This window comes from Copadichromis virginalis, linkage group LG20 (genome assembly GCF_057382275.1).
Source record: "Copadichromis virginalis isolate Kocher_CV1m ecotype Utaka linkage group LG20, C_Virginalis_male_GT1.1, whole genome shotgun sequence".
Lineage (NCBI taxonomy): Eukaryota > Metazoa > Chordata > Actinopteri > Cichliformes > Cichlidae > Copadichromis > Copadichromis virginalis.
The window spans coordinates 16,529,738-16,550,299 of record NC_140637.1 but is presented as its reverse complement, the minus strand read 5'-3'; the positions used below and the strand labels follow the sequence as shown (position 1 = coordinate 16,550,299).

Sequence of the window (20,562 nt, the reverse complement as noted above, 5' to 3'; positions counted from 1 at the left end):
GGGAGGGTGATGTCTTGTTCACAGGCCAAAGCCCCTGGTGCCAGTCGAACCAGTCTATATGTATCTTGTCGACTTGGAGAAGACATTGTTTAACAAAAAAAAAGAAAGACAACAAGAAACAAACAAACAAAAAACGACTATTATAGAAAGTCCCTATTTGGTCACTGTTCAAACCACAGTGAGGACTTGGTTACAATGCTGGCAGTAAGTCTATTTCAAATTTTTATGCACAGGCTTCCATTGTGGTGGCTTCAGGATATTGTCTGTGCTTTTTTGCAGTTGATGTGGTTCTGTTGGCTTTATCATGTGGTGGCCTATAGTTCACACTGGAGCAGTTTAGACACCAAAAGGTACTAGCTTAAGTGGTTTGGGCATCTGACTAGGATACCTCCTGAGCAAGCCTTTTGGGTATGTTCTACTGGGAGGAGGCACTGAGATAAACCCAAGACACACTACAGACATTAGGTCTCTCAGCTGGGCTGTAAATGCCTTGGTTTTCCCCCAGAGGAGGTGGCTGGGGAGAGAGCAATTTGGTCCTGGCCCTAGTTGGTTGCACTGTCCTTACAGAGATATATTTTTAGACAACTGAAAAACACCCTACATTCTGATCTGAAATATATGAAATTATACCATAAGTTATGGGCTGCATTATCAAGTGCTACTCAGTTTCTTAATGAGAAAACATCTGAATGACATACTAATTATGTGAATTTACTTTTGGGCAAGAATAATCATTTGTTTTCTCACAATAAGTGGATGTGAGTCTCCTAATTATGAAAGCAATAATTTGTGCATTTTATATATATCCAAGAAAGTTACACTGTAGGTGGTCAAGCTCAAGACATCATACACAGAGTTTAATGTTAAAGGCTAAACTTTGGTGTCAAATGTAATACATGCTATGCTTAATAAAGGGATATGTATCATCGGTTTTTATCAGCCAAGCCTGTTGAACACATAATTAACAAGATTTGTATTATTTTTCATATTCTGAAAATGACTTGAAAAGCACTCCTCTACATACGGCCTTTGTTAGGTTGCAAAACATAGAGACATTTGAATTGACATTTTAAAATTTCTAGATTTCAAAATCTGCAGGACATTTGAATGTTATTTTAAATCACTTTGATAATAGAATAATAATTGGTTATTGGTAGCACTTGCTGGGAAGCTATAACTCAAGTAATGTTGAGTCACTAAATACAGTGTTAGTAGTTCAGTTGCGACATCATTTAGAACTATCTTCTGGCAAGACACTAAATCCCAATTTGCTTCTGTTGGCAAGCCAGTGCCTATAGCTCTCAGTGGTATGTGAGAATAAGAAACATTGAAAAGCAATTTGTTTAACAGCTATGATTTAAAAGTGCCAAATGAAAGAGCAGTCTTTTTTTCTTAAAAGAAAAATATATACTGATATGTACAAGACAACAACTGGGTGTAAAAGGTATTTCTCTTGAACAATTTTCTATAAAACATGAAAACTTGTAAACCTTTAACCCCAAAACACATGAACAGAACCGAGAATCATATCTGCAAGTTTCGTATCACAGTTTCCGCAGTAAATGGGACAGTGAGATAAATGATATCTCTCTCTCTCTCTCTCTCTACACACACACACACACACACACACACACACACACACACACACACACACACACACACACACACATATACATACATATATATATGTGTGTGTGTGTGTGTGTGTGTGTGTGTGTGTGTGTGTGTGTGTGTGTGTGTGTGTGTAGAGAGAGAGAGAGAGAGATATATATATATGTATTTGGCACCTGTTGTTGCTGGTAGTAGAAGTGTGTTCATCTACATTGTAGCTGAATAATATAAGGGTCATAGTTAGCCAATGCTTCCTTATTCAAATTCACACCATACAATCTATGTAAATGTTCAATTACCTGTACCAAAAACTGGGTTTGATCTGACAAAAAGTTCTGATTTGCAGCTTTACATAGTTAAGAAACTTTACATAGTTACGAAAAATGCCACAATTACTGTGGTACAGAGGTAGCAGTAAGGTGAAGGTGGCAGCTATAAATAAATATGCTCAACTTAACGTATAAGTTGTAATTTGCACCAGCCAGTTCATTGAGTCCTGCTATGCTGTTTTTAATATCATCGTTCACTGTAACAGCAGGTTCCTTGCATAAAATTCAAAATGCAAGGCCAATTTTAGGACATTAATTCTTAAGAATAACTTAAGTTGCTGGTAGTGGAGAGAGTGGAAGAGTGATGGAACATTAACAAGACACGTGACTGTACTGTAGTAATTTGACAGTTAGATGCCTGTGATTATGTCCAACAGCCCCCCAAAAAGACTGTTACCTGAATATACAGCAGCTTCAAGAAAACTACTCAACATCTGTGCTGTGCTGCATACTGATGGAAGCCTTTGGAGAGTGTTTGGAAGGAGGAAAAGTGAATCTGAGGTTCAACTGAAGTCACAGTGTATGTGTTCCTCAATGCATGGTTACTGGCAGCTGGACTTCCTGTAGTGAACAGTCTTTGTGCTTCTGGTCTATGAGATCACACTTCCACAGAGGTGATCTGGTTCATCTGGGCCCTCATTGACTGGATGCTGTTCAGGATCTTCTTCTGGTGACCAGCCAATGTCACTCCCACTCGGAGGATATCCCTGAAGTTAAATCATACGCCATCATTACACCCAGCTATACCACAGGAGTAACAGTTGACATTTCAGAAGGCATTCTGGCTTGTGGATACTGACAACCAAATCTAAATGACAACTTTTGTGTATATTATAAAATTGTACAAAGTTGGTTAAAAAAGTTCAGGCACTTAGTCCATAATCGATCATGAAATTTACCAGTCTTCCTTTAAATCTGCAACACTTTAAGCAACAGTTACTTTCACATTTCTCAGTGCAAGTCCACTTGCGCTTGTGTCTCTGTGACACACATTTGGTCTCCTCTAGCATGTAAAAAAACCTCTTCAACTTAATTTTTCATTTCGGGAACATGGATAACTAGTATGGTAACTAGTATGATAAGTAGTATGATAACTAGTATGGCAGCAGCCTCCCTACAGTAAGGGAGGCTGCTGGTGTGGCCAAAAAAACTCTGGGCTTTGAAAGCTCTTATGTGCTGTTGCACAATGGCACACACAGGTAGTTCAGGTAATCTCCTACCATAGACACCTCAGGACATTATAGTTGAACAGCAGAGCATTCTGACAATGGGTGACAAATTTAAAGCACACAAACGTGTAAATGTTCAAAGTAAATAAATAAATAAATAAAAATACAGGCAGCTGCCCGTGCTACCCTTCAGCTTCATAGTAGAAATACCTGTTGTATAAATGAGAAAATCCTAGGTGATTTTCAGGAAAGTTGAACCCTGACTTAACCTTGAGGTCAATATCATTAAGATTCAGACTCATCTGATACACCTAAGGTATTACATCACCTCATTTTTGAGTTATTGTATTCACAAACTTGGGTATGTGGGGCAGGCAGGCAGGCAGCAGAGCAATGCTTTTACAATTGAGGGATACAAATAAAATAAAAAGATAAGTTCAGTCCTGCTCATGTTGCTGACCTGTGAGATCCAAGTCTTACCCCTGAAAGTTTGGACAGCCTAATAGACATGCTCATGTTTGATTTCTTTGGAAGTTTAAGGCCCATGGTCCATGAGGGGCGATTGTGGCTCAAGAGGGAGTTCGCCTTGTAATCGGAAGGTTGCCGGTTCGAGCCCTGGCTTGGACAGTCTCGGTCGTTGTGTCCTTGGGCAGTCCTTGGCGGTGGCGCCAGTGTCTGGCAGCCTCGCCTCTGTCAGTGCGCCCCAGGGTGGCTGTGGCTACAATGTAGCTTGCCATCACCTGTGTGTGAATGGGTGGATGACTGGATGTGTAAAGCGCTTTGGGGTCCTTAGGGACTAGTAAAACGCTATACAAAATACAGGCCATTTAACATGGTGGCAAATATTAAGTGCTTATTTTAATTTTTGTTGGCAAAGCCTCATAATTTTATTACCATATCTTTAATTATTATTATTATATATCAGTTTAGAATCCTCACTCTTACTTTTATGTCTTTATAAAGAGAGGCCTCCACTTATATCAACGAGCTTCTTCAGCCTTACTCTCCAAACCGTCATGTCATACCATTATGGGGATCCTTCGCGATCCCCATAATGGTATGACATCATAGAACAACTGCCTGAATACCTGCTTCTCCACAACATGGAAGCTCATCTCAACCAAGCTGAGTAGACACATGAGTCAATATGTAAGGACACCTGAGAAAGGTATTGGAAATAACACCACAGAGCCAAAGCGACAGCTCCTGGTTGGCAGAGCAGTACACAAGGATTCTTAGACCAGTACCAACATGAGCAGTGCCAAGTTTGACTACAAACACCATCAAGGCATGGAGACATCAGTAGGTCCCTGAATGCACGCTGTTGTATCTGGCACAAAGAGATTAGCAACAGATTCTTTAAGTCCCAACTTTTCTGAACCATTTTTCCTTTGCGGCAGGGCATATTTTCCCGCTGAAAGAGGCCATAGCCATTAGGGAATACTGTTTCCGTGAATACGTTTCTGTTTCTTTCAGATTACATTAAAGCAATTACTAACAGTTAAACACTGAAATGACAGGTGAGATACTATTTTTCAACTATTAATGAGTCCACAGTAACTTAACGAGTAACAACATTTATAATGTAGTTTCACTGGTCTGGCCCATTTAAGATCACTTAAGATCAAAGTAGGGTGTACAGTTTGTGTACATGGTCTGCAACAATGCTTAGGTAGGTAGTAGGTAGTAATATCCACATAGATGGCAAGGTCCAAGGTTTCCCTCACTCAAATCCTTACACTTCCCCATTGTTGCCGCATTCTAACTCATCAGCTAGTGTGTGCACGTGAGACCTCTGTTTTTGATATAAGAAAAGTATCTAACATACTCCATGGTCATTTGAGACACCACATCAAAGCTGGTGAAGCCTTCACTGGTGAAATTCTCCTTGTACTGGCCCATTTTTATGGCATCCAGCCACTCATCGATGGTGCTGAAAGAGGAGAAATCTGGAGTGCTGCGATCAAGCAGAGCTAAATGAACACTAAATGGTGGATAGAAAAAGACAAAAGAACTAGAAGTTAAAAAGATGATTGGGTGTCAGCAACTCTCAGCGTGAAATAATTGTTCTTCCTGTCATACCTTGATGACAATGGTGTCATGGCCTTCAGGCTGTTGGGATTGCGGATCATCTTATCCAGTGTGCTGACAATCTGGCTGAATTTGGGTCGGTTGTTGCGATCTTTCTGCCAGCAGTCAAGCATTAGCTGATGTAGTGCACTAGGACAATCCATAGGGGGTGGCAACCTGTAGTCCTGCTCTATGGCATTGATTACCTAAAACAATTTGCATGAAAACTCATGGTTAAAACAAAAGTCTTGGAATAAGGTGCAAAATGTAAATAAAAACTGAATGCATTCAGATCATAATTCTGATTGCAAAAAGCTGACAAACAGGACAGGATTTAAAAAGAAAAAAGAAATGACTTGCAAATCTGATAAACTGATATATTATTCTCATAGCAAATGTTTAAACTGAGAAAATGTACTATTTTAAGAAAAAGAGCCATTTGGAATCTCAAATAAGTTGGGACATGGACATGTTTAACACTGTGTAGTACGAGGTTGCCACGGAGGTCACCACCTTTATGGACAGAGTAAATCATTACAGACCTCCAAACTTCACGTGGCCTTCAGATTAGCTCAACAACAGTGCATAGAGAGCTTCATGGGTTTGAAAACAGCATCGGATCCAGAGGCCTACAGCACGCCACCACCAGACTCTAGAGTAGTGGAGATGTGTTTTCTGGAGTGACAAATCACGTGTCTCCATCTGGCAATCTGATGGATGCCTCTGGTTTGAGCAATTGCCATGAGAACAGTACTTATCTAACTGTATTGTGTCAAAGCTTAAAATTTGGTGGCGGAGTGATGGGGTTGTTTTTCAGGAGTAAGTAGTGTGCATCAAGGTTTATTTAGTTCGTTCACATTTCTCATTTCTCTGCGACGTGCTGATTTCAGGGTACAATTTCAGTCACAAAAGATTTTCTCTGACTGACTACAGAAGCAATAATGGGCCGTTATCACATTCTTTTGGCAGTAAATTGAAACTACTTAACTGAAACTGCTAAGCCCAAGGGAACAACTACCACTACCTGGCAGTTTATCATTGTTTATCTTAAACACAAATACCAGTAATTTTAAAGGGCTTTACTCACATCTTGATTACTCATGTCCCAGTAGGGCCTCTCTCCATATGACATCACCTCCCACATGACTATGCCATAGCTCCAGCAGTCACTTGAGGAGGTGAACTTCCTGTACTGAATGGCCTCTGGTGCTGTCCACCTGATGGGAATCTTTCCCCCCTAAGAAGAAGAAGTTCATTTATGACAGAATTTATAATACAATTTGAAGTATTATAAATGAAATGTACTGAATGAAGGTCTCCATAGTCACTGATAAGGACTCACCAGAGCACTGGTGTAAGTGGGGTCTGAAGTATCCTCTTCAAGGAAACGTGACAGGCCAAAGTCAGACACTTTGCACACTAGGTTGCTGTTGACCAAGATGTTCCTCGCTGCCAGGTCTCGATGGACATAGTTCATGTCACACAAGTATTTCATTCCTGCTGCAATGCCGCGCAACATTCCCACCAGCTGTATCACTGTGAACTGGCCATCATTTTGCTTTCAAGAAAACAACATCAAATTAGTGTAAATTAATGTAAATTCACTCCACAAAAATCACATGTGCTGACTCTCCAAACATCACAGGGTGTTATAAAACTAATTGGAAAAAAACACTGGACTCTTTTGGATAAATGTCTGAGCATTATGTCTCAACCACTCTGCCTGCTTCCATGTGCAGCCTTTTTCAGATATTAAACTGTACAAATTCTCTTGAAAAAGAGAGTACCAGGGTACCAGGTTCTACAGGGAGTGCAGAATTATTAGGCAAGTTGTATTTTTGAGGAATAATTTTATTATTGAACAACAACCATGTTCTCAATGAACCCAAAAAAACTCATTAATATCAAAGCTGAATGTTTTTGGAAGTAGTTTTTAGTTTGTTTTTAGTTTTAGCTATTTTAGGGGGGTATCTGTGTGTGCAGGTGACTATTACTGTGCATAATTATTAGGCAACTTAACAAAAAACAAATATATACCCATTTCAATTATTTATTTTTACCAGTGAAACCAATATAACATCTCCACATTCACAAATATACATTTCTGACATTCAAAAACAAAACAAAAACAAATCAGCGACCAATATAGCCACCTTTCTTTGCAAGGACACTCAAAAGCCTGCCATCCATGGATTCTGTCAGTGTTTTGATCTGTTCACCATCAACATTGCGTGCAGCAGCAACCACAGCCTCCCAGACACTGTTCAGAGAGGTGTACTGTTTTCCCTCCTTGTAAATCTCACATTTTATGATGGACCACAGGTTCTCAATGGGGTTCAGATCAGGTGAACAAGGTGGCCATGTCATTAGTTTTTCTTCTTTTATACCCTTTCTTGCCAGCCACGCTGTGGAGTACTTGGACGCGTGTGATGGAGCATTGTCCTGCATGAAAATCATGTTTTTCTTGAAGGATGCAGACGTCTTCCTGTACCACTGCTTGAAGAAGGTGTCTTCCAGAAACTGGCAGTAGGACTGGGAGTTGAGCTTGACTCCATCCTCAACCCAAAAAGGCCCCACAAGCTCATCTTTGATGATACCAGCCCAAACCAGTACTCCACCTCCACCTTGCTGGCGTCTGAGTCGGACTGGAGCTCTCTGCCCTTTACCAATCCAGCCACGGGCCCATCCATCTGGCCCATCAAGACTCACTCTCATTTCATCAGTCCATAAAACCTTAGAAAAACCAGTCTTGAGATATTTCTTGGCCCAGTCTTGACGTTTCAGCTTGTGTGTCTTGTTCAGTGGTGGTCGTCTTTCAGCCTTTCTTTCCTTGGCCATGTCTCTGAGTATTGCACACCTTGTGCTTTTGGGCACTCCAGTGATGTTGCAGCTCTGAAATATGGCCAAACTGGTGGCAAGTGGCATCTTGGCAGCTGCACGCTTGACTTTTCTCAGTTCATGGGCAGTTATTTTGCGCCTTGGTTTTTCCACACGCTTCTTGCGACCCTGTTGACTATTTTGAATGAAACGCTTGATTGTTCGATGATCACGCTTCAGAAGCTTTGCAATTTTGAGACTGCTGCATCCCTCTGCAAGATATCTCACTATTTTTGACTTTTCTGAGCCTGTCAAGGCCTTCTTTTGACCCATTTTGCCAAAGGAAAGGAAGTTGCCTAATAATTATGCACACCTGATATAGGGTGTTGATGTCATTAGACCACACCCCTTCTCATTACAGAGATGCACATCACCTAATATGCTTAATTGGTAGTACAATCATGTTTTGACAGCCACGTAAAGTAACATGGCAAGGTCAGCTCTAGCACACACACACACACACACACACACCACAAAACACACCTCATGGTCTCCATTATCAAATTCAAATTCAAATTTTATTTGTCACACACACACAACCATACACAGTATGACATGGGGGTGAAATGCTTGTAGCTGTACAATGCCCGACCATTAAATGACAGAAGAAAAGTTTTACAATATTTACAATTACAGTTTACTACAAAAATTTACAAATGAACTTAGGAATTTACAGTAAAGAATGTGCAAATTTCAGAAGAGATTATAAAGTTTATAAAGATTATAAATTATAGGAATTATAGGATTATAGGAAATGTGTGGTGGTGCGTGTGGTGATGTGTGTGAGAGTCCAGTCTTATAGTGACGTGTGTGGGAGAGTCCAGTCCTACACCTGGTTCAGGCCCCGAATAGCCTGGGGGAAGAAGCTCCTCCTCATTCTCTCTGTTTTGGCCTTAAGGGAGCGGAAGCGCTTCCCAGACCTCAACAGTGAGAAGAGTCCATTGTTGGGATGGGAGAGGTCCATCATAATCTTCCTAGCTTTGGACTTGCACCGCTTGGTGTAGATGGACAGCAGGTCAGGGAGCTCTGATTGAATGATGCGTTCGGCTGAGCGCACCACTCTTTGCAGATCTCGTCTGTCCTGCTTGGTGCTGTTCCCAAACCAGGTGCAGATGTTTGCCGTCAGGACGCTCTCGATGGTGCAGGAGTAGAAGTTCTTGAGCACCTTCAGTGGCAGATGGAAGTCTCTAAGTCTTCTTTTTTTTTCTTTTTTCTAAGTCTTCTGAGGAAGAAGAGACACTGACGGGCTTTCTTAACCAGGGAGTTGATGTGGCAGGACCATGACAGGTCCTGAGTGATGTGGACACCCAGGTATCGGAAACTGTCCACTCTCTCCACTGGCGTGCCACTGATGATGAGGGGTTTGTAATTCCTCGTCTGCTTTGTAGTGAAGTCCACGATCAGCTCCTTAGTCTTGCTGATGTTTAGGAGGAGGTTATTCTCCTGGCACCAGGTCTCCAGGTTCCTAATCTCCTCCAGGTAGGCCGTCTCGATGTTGTCGGAGATCAGGCCCACAACAGCAGTGTCGTCAGCAAACTTGACAATGGAGGTGGTGTCTGATGTGGCTACACAGTCATAAGTGTACAGTGAGTACAGCAGGGGGCTTAAAACACAGCCCTGAGGCACTCTAGTGCTGAGTGAGATGGAGGGGGAGACTTGTTTTCCCACCCTCACTGATTGGGGTCTGTCTGTGAGGAAGTTGAGGATCCACTGACACAGTGACGAGCTGAGTCCTAGATCCGTCAACTTGGTGAAAAGCTTAGAGGGAATTATTGTGTTGAATGCTGAACTGTAATCCACGAACAGCATCCTAACATAATTCCCTCTGCCAGTGTCCAGGTGACTCAGGGATGTGTGGAGCAGGTGAGATATGGCATCGTCTGTGGAACGATTAGTCCGGTAAGCAAACTGAAGTGAGTTGATGGTGGCAGGAAGTGAAGAAGTGATGTGATCTCTCACCAGTCTTTCAAAACACTTCATCACAATTGAAGTCAGTGCTACTGGACGGTAGTCATTGTGGCAAGCGGGCCGTTGTTTCTTTGGAACAGGAACAATAATGGACTGTTTGAAGCACGTGGGAACCACAGCTTGGGCCAGGGAGAGGTTGAAGATCTCCGTGAACACCGGTGCTAGCTGGTCAGCGCAGGCTCTAAGGACCCGGCCAGGGATTGCATCTGGTCCTGCTGCCTTCCTGGTGTTCACCCTCCTGAAGGTGTTCCTCACGGCATGCTCTGTGATGACAAATGCATTTTCTTCACTGGTGCACTCCGAGCGCGCACAGCCGTTTGTTGTTTTAATTGCTGCAGTGTCAAAGCGAGCATAAAACGTGTTCAGCTCATCAGCCAGTGAAGCATCGGCATTCATCATTGAAGAAGCTGGTCGTTTATAGTCCGTTATAGTCCGCAGTCCTTTCCACAGGCTCCTAGAGTCGCACTGTCGTAGTTGTGACTTTAGTTTTTCCCCGTAGCTCCGCTTTGCCTTTCTGACCGCGCTGCGTACGTTGTAGGACGCAGCCTTGTATAGGTCCATATTACCGGAGACGAGCCCTTCATTGTAGGCAGCGGTGCGTGATCTCAGAGCGTCGCGGATGTTTTTATCCACCCACGGCTTCTGGTTGGGAAACGTTCGGATGATAGTTCTTTCTGCTGTGTCGTCTGCTAGTTTCCCGATAAATCCCACAACCGCTTCCGTAAATATGTTGATGTCATCAGAGCTGCGCCAAAACATGTCCCAGTCTGCGTCATCCAGTGTGTCCTGCAGCGCCACTGATTGGTGCGTCCAGCGAGCGACCTCCCTCCTGATTGGTGGTTGCTGCTTTAGCCTTTGTTTGTAAGCAGGCATGAGGAAGATGGCGGCATGGTCCGATTTTCCAAATGCCGGCAGGGGCTGAGCCTTGTAACAGTTCTTGAACGGGGTGTAGCAGTGGTCTAATGTCCTAGTGCCCTGGGTGGGGCAGTTGATGTGCTGGTGAAGGTTGAGAAATGTCCGTTTGAGATTCACTCTGTTAAAATCTCCCATAACAATGAGTGCGGCATCTTGGTGGAGTGTTTGTTGATGTGTGAGAGCCTCATGTAGCTCACATAAGGCAGTGTCCGAGTCCGCGTGAGGTGGAATGTAAACAGTGCAGGCAATGACCGTAGTGAATTCCCGAGGGAGATAGAAAGGGCGACATTTAACGATCAAAAGCTCCAGATTGGGCGAGCAAGAGCGTGTGAGTGGGGAGATGTTTGTGCTGTCGCACCATCTGTTGTTCACCATCAAACACACTCCACCACCTCTTTTCTTCCCCGACTCCATTGTCCTGTCCATGTGGTAAACCGGAAAGAACCTCGTCGGCTGCACGGCGTGGTCTGGTATCGCTGGGTTCAGCCAAGTCTCGGTGAAGCAGAGGAGGTTGCAGTCCCGAATGTCTCTCTGGAACTTGATTCTGGCTCTGAGGTCATCAAGCTTGTTCTCGATGGATTGAACATTGGCTAGCAGGATACTGGGCATGGGTGTGCGGTGTGCGCGAGCCCGTAGCCTGTTCCTGATGCTGGCTCTTTTACCTCGAGGCCGTCGCTTAGGGTCGCGTCCTTTGTTCTCTCTCAGGATCTCCTTTGGCCAGGTTGGGTCCGGAGTTAAACATGGTGAAATGTTTGTGTATTGTAGACCAATAGAAACCAAAGTGTCTCTGCTGTAGCAAATTTGTGTGTTTTGCATGATGCCCATGCAAGATTATGGCAGATATAGCAAAAAGTGACGAAAAACTGCAAAAAGTGGAGAAGTTGGGGCAGAGCATCCAGCACGGCAGCCGACCTCACCGGCACCATTTTGTTCAAGCAGATAAGACAATTAGCAGATAAGAAGAAACAACATGCACCAGGAGATGCAGTGTAAATGGTATATGGACTGATTCTTATATAGACTTAGACTTAGAGACTTAGAGCTTTTTTTTGTCATTGTGCAATTTCTTGCACAGCAAAATTGGGTAGCAGGACCACAAAGGTGCAAAAGTAAGAAGAAGAGAAACCAATATACAACGAGGGGGAAAAATATACCGCTTTTCTACTCTCCCAGAGCACTCGGACTTGCCCAAGGTTATTTGGCATGACAGACTGGGGGAGCCAGAGATCAAACCACGAATCTTCTGATGAGCAGATGACCTGGTCGACCTCCTGAGCTACAGCCACCCAAAAGTGGATGGCAGTCTGATTCCTGCCTATCAAGGCTAGCTATTAAGACGTGAAACATCAAACCCTTCCTGGTGGGAAAGGAGGTTCAAGGTTCAAGAGGTTCAAGAGGTTGAGAGATACAGGTTGGGCTCACATTAAGGCAAGCATTGAGCTCTGGAACCAGCCTCCTGGGGATTGGACTCTGTTCCAGTCTAGAGTTGCTCTTGGTATTCTTTTCACTTTTGAGACACTTTGGTTCAGGGGATAGGTCCTGACTGTCATTTGCACTTATGTGCCAAACAACAGATATTATTATTCTTATAAATAGTATTGTTATTATTATAACCCAACCTTCTTACAGTCACTGACTGGGATGATTGAGGGTGCTCCATTTGGTGACTCTGTTGTCCTACTGAACTAGAGAACTGGAGGGAGCTGATCAAGAACAACGACCTGTCTGATTTGGACTTAAGTGGTGTTTCGTGTTTGGACTTCTGTGCAAATCACAGTTTGTCCATAACGTAGACCATGTTTAAACATAAGGATGTGTCTAGGTGCACGTGGCACCAAGACACCCTAGGCCAGAGATATATGTTCTGGATAATTGGCTAATAGACGGGAGCTGAGCTGCCATCTCATCACGACCTGGTAGTGAGCTGGATCAGGTAGTGGGGGAGAGGATTCTGGACCTAGTACACCCAAACATGTTGTGGAGGGAATGGGAATGCTGGGAATGCCTGGCAGAGACCCTGGTACAGCAGATCTTCAACTCCCACCTCCAGCAGAACTTGACATTGAGTCCAAATGAACCATATTCTGCACGTGTGTTGCTAAGGTTGCTGCAAGGAGCTGTGTGAAACAAGGTGGTTGGTGCCTGTCAGGGTTGTAATCCTCAAACCAGATAGTGGGCATTGGAGATGAAGGGAGCCATCAAGTTGTAGAAGGTTAGCCTGTGGGACTTCAGAGGCAACTGATGAGCACTGGTAGGAAAAAATGAAGCAAATACTCAGGTGTGGGAAGAGTTTGTGAGGCCATGGAACAACACTTTCTGTCTACCTTGAAGCTGAAGTGACCGTCAGATGACTCAGGCGGGTACTGTATTCACATTGTGTAGAGTGCGAGTGGGGTGCTTCTGACCTTAGGCATTGTTGGGGAGTAACGGAATACATGTACCGCCGTTACGTATTTAAATATACATGTACCGTCGTTATGTATTTAAAATACAAAATATGTATTCCATTACAGTTACCGTTTAAAAAGGAGGTATTTAGAATACAGTCACTTTGTTGAAATAAATGGATTACACGGCGGTACTTTCCTGTTTCATATTTTGGCGGGTCAGGACTGTTTGGGTTTTGTTTGACAGCTATGTTCTGTTGCTCCAGGCAGCAGCGTTACGGTTGCCATGGTTACAGGGTGATGCTCTCTCTCTGCGCCTTTTTGTTGTTGTTGTTGTGCTAAGCTAATAGGCAGAATGCTACAGGCATAGCTCTAAAGAATGTAGCATCATAGACAGTGTAGTTTGTGCTGCAGGGAGAATGGACTGCCATACACGTTATGTGTTTGTGAGCAAGAGGAGGGAGTTGTTATCGAGAGCTGGAGCTGGAAGCATGTAAATATAATAATAACCACTGCAGCCAAGAAGAGTGCCTGACGAGCCCAGTTGTAAGTACACTATTAAGACTCGACTGTACACCGTGTTCATGTTTTCCTCCGAAACAATAAGTTCAGTTGGAGCAGCCTTTCAATGCCTCTCTCTGTCTCTCGCCTCTCTCTGTCTCTCGCAAGCAAAGTTGACCCAGACAACAAAGTAAAGCTATTTTTCGACTACGAGCCCGACACGGAACCCGCCGTATTAGCCAGAAGTCTCTTTACTACGCTTCGGAGCAGCGGACCTTCAGTAATAGTAATAAATCACACAGCAATAGTACACATGTAGTTGTAGATGATCCAAGATGGCGCCGCGTATGGATGCCCTGGTGCTTCAGTGCGTTACTTCTGTTTTGTTTTTGTGCATAACTTCTGTGTCTGGGCACTCCTCTGGATATTCTTATACCAGAGAAGAGCTTCTTAACTACAGGACTACAACACCTGTGGATTTACTTCCAATATTTGTCGCATCTGCGGCAGATTTACTGCAGACTCTGATCAGGAAACTGAGACGCCGAAAGAGAGGTAAGCGAGCCGGCGCACTCGTGCGTCTGAAGAGACGTGGACTGCGAACTGCTCTTCCTGGGATCTTCCTTTCCAATGTACGCTCACTCAGGAATAAAATAGACGAGCTGGCCCTGATGAGAAGCATGAACAGAGACTTTGCCCTCTCCTGTGTCTTATGTTTTACGGAGTCGTGGCTCTGTGAGGACATCCCGGACAGCGCGCTCAAGCTTGAGGGCTTTCATCTGCTGCGCGCGGACCGGCAGGCCTCTCTCTCTGGTAAGACCAAAGGTGGAGGTGTCTGCTTCTACATTAATAGTGGCTGGTGCACAGATGTAACAGTGATTGCTCAGCACTGCTCTTCCTCTCTGGAATACCTTTTTATTCACTGCAAACCGTTTTATTCTCCGCGGGAGTTTGCTTCATTCATCCTGGCCGCTGTTTACATCCCGCCAGATGCGGATGCGCAGGCAGCTCAGTGCGCACTCGCGGAGCAGATACTGCACATGGAGCGGACATTCCCGGACTCTCTCATCATTGCTCTTGGGGACTTTAACAAAGCCAATCTGAGCCATGAGCTTCCCAAATACAAGCAGTATATTAAATGCCCGACCAGAGAGGAGAGGACATTAGACCGCTGTTACAGCACGATCAGCGGGGCCTATCGTGCGGTGCCCCGCGCTTCACTCGGACTTTCTGACCACGTCATTGTAATGATAACAGCAAATCCTTATTTGCCTAGTATCATGTTTTATGTTGTTAATACTCCTAGACTGTAGGGGGAGCTAGAGAACAACGGGAGTTACCTCGGAGTAGACTGTGATGGCGAAGCTTTGTTTACATGTGAACCACAGTTCGATAAAATACCTTCTCTTCAAGTAATGGTGTCATTCTTAAGAACCCATAACAACATAAAGAAGACATGGTGTCAGAAGATGGACTTGAAGAAAGGTAACGGACTACAATATAGCAGTACCGACGGATCAGCTTAGCAGTGAACGCAGTGAAAGCATGGACGGCTTACACCCACCACCGATTCTTCAGTTGACTGGAAATGTGGCTGAAAATTGGAGAAGATTTAAGCAACGTTTCACGTTGTACCTATCAGCAATTGGACTTGACGAGGCAAGTGATAAAAAGCAAGCGTCAGTGTTTTTGCATATAGTGGGTGATAAGGCACTGGAAGTCTATAATAACTTCACGTTTACTGATGGTGACGGAATGAAGCTGAATAAAATAATGGAGAAGTTTGAGGCTTACTGCATACCTAAGAGAAATGTGACATTTGAGAGGCACAGATTCTTCACATGTGTACAGAAGACAGGGGAGACAATAGATCAGTATGTCACAGAGCTGCAGAACAGGAGTAAAACATGTGAATTTGGAGGACTGACAGACTCTTTGATAAAAGACAGACTTGTGTGCGGGATTCCAGACAACGGTCTGAGAGAGAGGCTACTGAGAGAGGAAAATCTTGACCTGGAAAAAGCATTAACACTGTGCAGAGCAGCTGAAACAGTGAGGGCACAAGCTAAAGAACTGCTTAGTGACAGCTGAAGAGTGGATGCTGTGAATAAGAACACACACAGAGTCAAAAAGGAGAGTGCTGCAGCTGAAATGAAACTGCAATTGAAATCGCCAGCAAACAGGGACAGAAAAGAAAAGACTTGTGGTCGCTGCGGAATGCAACATCCTCCTAAAAAATGTCCAGCATATGGGAAAAGATGCAATACATGTAACAAAAATAACCATTATGCTAGGTGCTGCAAAGCTCAAACCCTGAAACAAAGTGCAGTCCATACTGTGGATGAAGAAGACACAGAGGAACTCTATGTAGCTGCAGTGACAGACAATAAGACAGGTGAAAAGGACTGGATAATGACACTGTGAATGACACACTCATGACAGTCAAGCTGGATACTGGAGCTCAAGTGAATGTCATATCAGAAGCAGAGTTCAAGAAAATCAGACCTAGACCTAAAATGCATGCAACGAAGGTGAAAGTGAGTGGATACTCAGGTGCAGAAATACCTGTGAAAGGAAAATGCATGGTTAAAGTGACACACAAAGACAAGGAGCACACGCTAACATTCATTGTGGTACCGAAGACTGTGCAGCCTATACTAGGGTTACATGCCTGTGAGAGTCTGAACCTAGTGAAAAGAGTGCTCGTTGTGGAAACTGATGATGACATGGACTATAATGAGTTGATGAAGGAATATGGTGACCTATTTCAGGGACTTGGTTGCCTTGCTGGAGAACACACAATCAGAGTCAATGAAAGTGTAACACCAGTCATTCATCCATGCCGCAAAGTACCATTTGCTCTACAAAAGCCACTGAAAGCTGAGTTGGACAGGATGGAAAACCTGGAAGTGATTGAAAAGATCGATGAACCAACGGAGTGGGTGAGTTCTCTTGTTATTGTGGAGAAAAAGACTGGAAAGCTCAGAGTTTGCATGGATCCTAGAGATCTGAATAGAGCAATAAAGAGAGAACATTTCAAACTACCTACAAGAGAAGAGATAATGTCACAGTTTGCAAAAGCGAAGTACTTTAGCAAGCTAGATGCTTCATCAGGATTTTGGCAACTGAAGCTGGACGAAGCAAGTTCAAAACTGTGCACGTTCAACAGCCCATTTGGCAGGTACAGATTCCGGCGACTGCCATTTGGCATTGCTTCAGCACCTGAGGTGTATCACAAAACAATACACATGATCTATGAACACCTGGAGGGAGTCGACACGTCAATGGATGACATCATTGTGTGGGGTAGCACAAAAGCTGAACATGACATGAGACTGAGAAATGTTCTTGAAGCAACCAGAAAAGCCAATCTGAAGCTGAACAAAGAGAAATGTCAGCTTGGGGCGAAGGAACTGACATTCGTTGGAGATATCCTGAGCAGTGAAGGCATCAGACCAGATCCTCAAAAGGTGTCTGCAATTGAAAACATGCCGAGGCCGCAATGCAAGAAAGATGTGCAGAGTGAAAAGAGAATCGAATGGGAGTGGAATCATGAACATGAGAAAGCATGGCGTGACTTGAAAGATCTGCTTACAAAGGAACCAGTTCTGAAGTTTTATGATCCAATGAGACCTATTAAGATCTCATCAGATGCATCACAGAGTGGGCTTGGAGCTGTTCTTCTGCAGAAGTATGATGAGTGGCAGCCTGTTGCATATGCATCGCGATCCATGACAGACGCAGAGACAAGATATGCACAGATTGAAAAAGAACTGCTCAGCATAACGTACGCCTGTGAGAGATTTCACCAGTTTGTGTCTGGGCAGGCCATCAGTGTTGAAACTGACCACAAGCCACTGATAGCATTGTTCCAAAAACCACTAAATGACTGTCCACTGAGAATCCAAAAAATGATGATCCGGCTGCAACGTTACACGCTTAACGTGATGTACACACCTGGCAAGTTGATGTACACAGCTGACACATTATCCCGAGCTGTTGATCCGAATGAGCCAGCGAACGCCAAGATGGATGATGATGTAAGAGCATATGTGAGCATGGTCACAAGTGCACTTCCTGTTGCAGAAGGGAAGATGGAGCTCATCAGAACGGAGACAAGCAAAGATGGAACGTTACAAGCACTGCGCAAAACCATCATAGATGGATGGCCCAGCTGTAAGCAAAACTGCTCACCTGTTATTCAAGAGTACTGGAACTGCAGAGCAGAACTGTCTGTAGTGCATGATGTGGTGTTCAAGGGAAGTAAAATTGTCATCCCAAAGAGCCTGCGAGGAGAGATGCTCAAAAAGATACACGCAGGGCATCTAGGCATGGAAAAATGTAAAAGGAGAGCACGTGAGGTGATGTACTGGCCACGGATTAATCAGGATGTGACAAATGAAGTGTCGAACTGTTCAACATGTCTGACATATCAAGCAAGCAATCCTGCCGAGCCACTAAAGCCGCACCCAGTGCCAGACCGACCATATCAGAAAGTGGGGGCTGACCTCTTTGTGTCTGGAGGAAAGGACTATATTGTGGTCACAGACTACTACTCTTTGTATCCGGAAGTATGTAGACTGCAAACAACAACAGCAGAGGCTGTAATCACCTCTATGAAAGCTGTATTTGCACGACACGGTGTGCCAAGTGAAGTGTTCACAGACAATGGACCACAATTCTCCAATATTAGGTTTGGACAGTTTGCCAAAGAATGGGACTTTGTTCACACAACATCAAGCCCGCACTACCCACAATCTAATGGACTAGTGGAAAAGTCCGTCCAAACAGTGAAGAGGCTGATGAGTAAGGCGAGAGACAGTGGTGCTGACTTCTACCAAAGCCTGCTAGTATACCGCATAACGCCACTTGAGTGTGGTATGTCACCAGCACAGCTTCTTATGGGACGACGCCTGAGATCAAACCTGCCCATTCAGGATAATCTGCTTAAAACAAAAGAGGGAAACAGCGTGAAGAAGTTTAAGGAGCAACAAAAAGCAAAGCAGAAGTTCTATTATGACAGAGGAACAAAACACCTACCTGAACTGCATGCTGGGGATCAAGTGAGATTCAAAGACAAATCCAACGCATGGGCACAGAAAGCGACTGTTCTAAGGAAAGATCAGCCACGATCATACATCATTCAGACAGAAGATGGAGCTATGCTGCGAAGAAATCGCCGAGATCTTATTAAGGGACCAGTAGTAGTGGAGCAGAGGTTGGAGGCTGCTGAACAACCCCAACACACACATGAGACACTATCACCTGAAACACCTACACATACACAAGAACAAACACTGAGAAGATCTGTAAGACAAGTAAAGCCACCTATGAGACTGATCGAACAGATGTAATGTGTTGACATGTTGTTTGGAAGATGATGTCATAGTATCTATGCAAGTTTCACTATGTTTGGTTACTAGTGTTGAATGGACCATAATTGTTGAAAACTAGTTGTGTTGTTAACGTTACTTTGATAAAGCCTGGTTTAACAAGTAAAAAACAAATAGAGACTGTTTATGTTTGTGAAAGTAGGTATGTTATTTTATTGTTGAAAAAAAAGGAAGACGTAATGATAACAACAAATCCTTATTTGCCTAGTATCATGTTTTATGTTGTTAATACTCCTAGACTGTAGGGGGAGCTAGAGAGCAACGGGAGTTACCTCGGAGTAGACTGTGATTCTTAAAAACCCATAACAACATAAAGAAACAAGACAGTCATGATCCACCTAATCCCCGCGTACAGACAGAGGCTGAAGCTCTCCAAACCTGTCGTGAGGACCAAAAAACTGAGGAGCAACGAGGCTGTGGAGGGGCTTCGCACGTGTTTGGAGTCTACAGACTGGGACACAATGAAGGCTGCTTCTAACAGCTTGGATGAGTTTACCAGCAGCAGATCTCAGAGAATGACTCGGCCTCTGTGTGGAAAGGTTTTAGGAATATCACCAACTACAAGCCTAAAACCCCCCACTCCACTGATGACTTGCTCTTGGCCAACACCCTCAACGACTTTTACTGCCGTTTTGACGAGCCATCAGGCAGCCTTCACACCTCCAACGGCCCCAACAATAGAGACACTTTGGACACTCATTCCCCCACCTCTCCCCCCTCCATAGAGCCATCACCACCTTCAAACACTTCACCTACAACACCCCCCTCCTCACCCCACACAAAAGAGGATTTCACACCACCTCCTCCCACCACAACTCTTTATATTCCTGAAGAAGGTGTGAGGAAGCAGTTTAAGAGTCTGAATGCTCGAAAAGCTCCCGGCCCAGACGGTGTGTCTCCTGCCACCCTCAGACACTGTGCAAACGAGCTGGCCCCAGTGTTTTCTGGCATTTTCAACTCCTCACTGCAGGCATGTCATGTGCCTGCCTGCTTCAAGTCCTCTACCATAATCCCTGTCCCCAAGAAACCTAGGATCACTGGACTAAATGACTACAGACCCGTGGCTCTGACATCTGTGGTCATGAAGTCTTTTGAGCGCCTGGTTCTCTCCTATCTCAAGACCCTCACGGCCCCCCTCCTGGACCCCCTGCAGTTTGCATACAGAGCCAACAGGTCTGTAGATGACGCCATCAACATGGCCCTACACTTCATCCTGCAGCATCTGGACTCCCCAGGAACCTACGCCAGGATCCTGTTTGTGGACTTCAGCTCTGCCTTTAATACCATCCTTCCAGACCATCTCCGAGGCAAGCTTTCCCAGATGAATGTGCCTGATCCCATC

The 20,562-nt window shown here is 44.2% G+C and overlaps 1 protein-coding gene across 1 annotated transcript in view; it reads right to left on the bottom strand.

Moving 5' to 3' along the window:
* Positions 1–1,678: 1,678 nt before the first annotated feature.
* The window catches only part of LOC146684506 (ephrin type-B receptor 2-like), an 80,579-nt gene continuing 61,695 nt past the window's right edge, over positions 1,679–20,562 (bottom strand). Inside the window, exons 12-16 of the mRNA XM_085444396.1 lie at positions 6,522–6,737; positions 6,267–6,416; positions 5,192–5,385; positions 4,938–5,093; positions 1,679–2,647 (exon numbers count right to left, since the gene is read on the bottom strand). Coding sequence (XP_085300522.1) covers positions 2,539–2,647; positions 4,938–5,093; positions 5,192–5,385; positions 6,267–6,416; positions 6,522–6,737 — 825 coding nt within the window. The 3' untranslated portion in view covers positions 1,679–2,538. The remainder of the gene's footprint in view (positions 2,648–4,937; positions 5,094–5,191; positions 5,386–6,266; positions 6,417–6,521; positions 6,738–20,562) is intronic.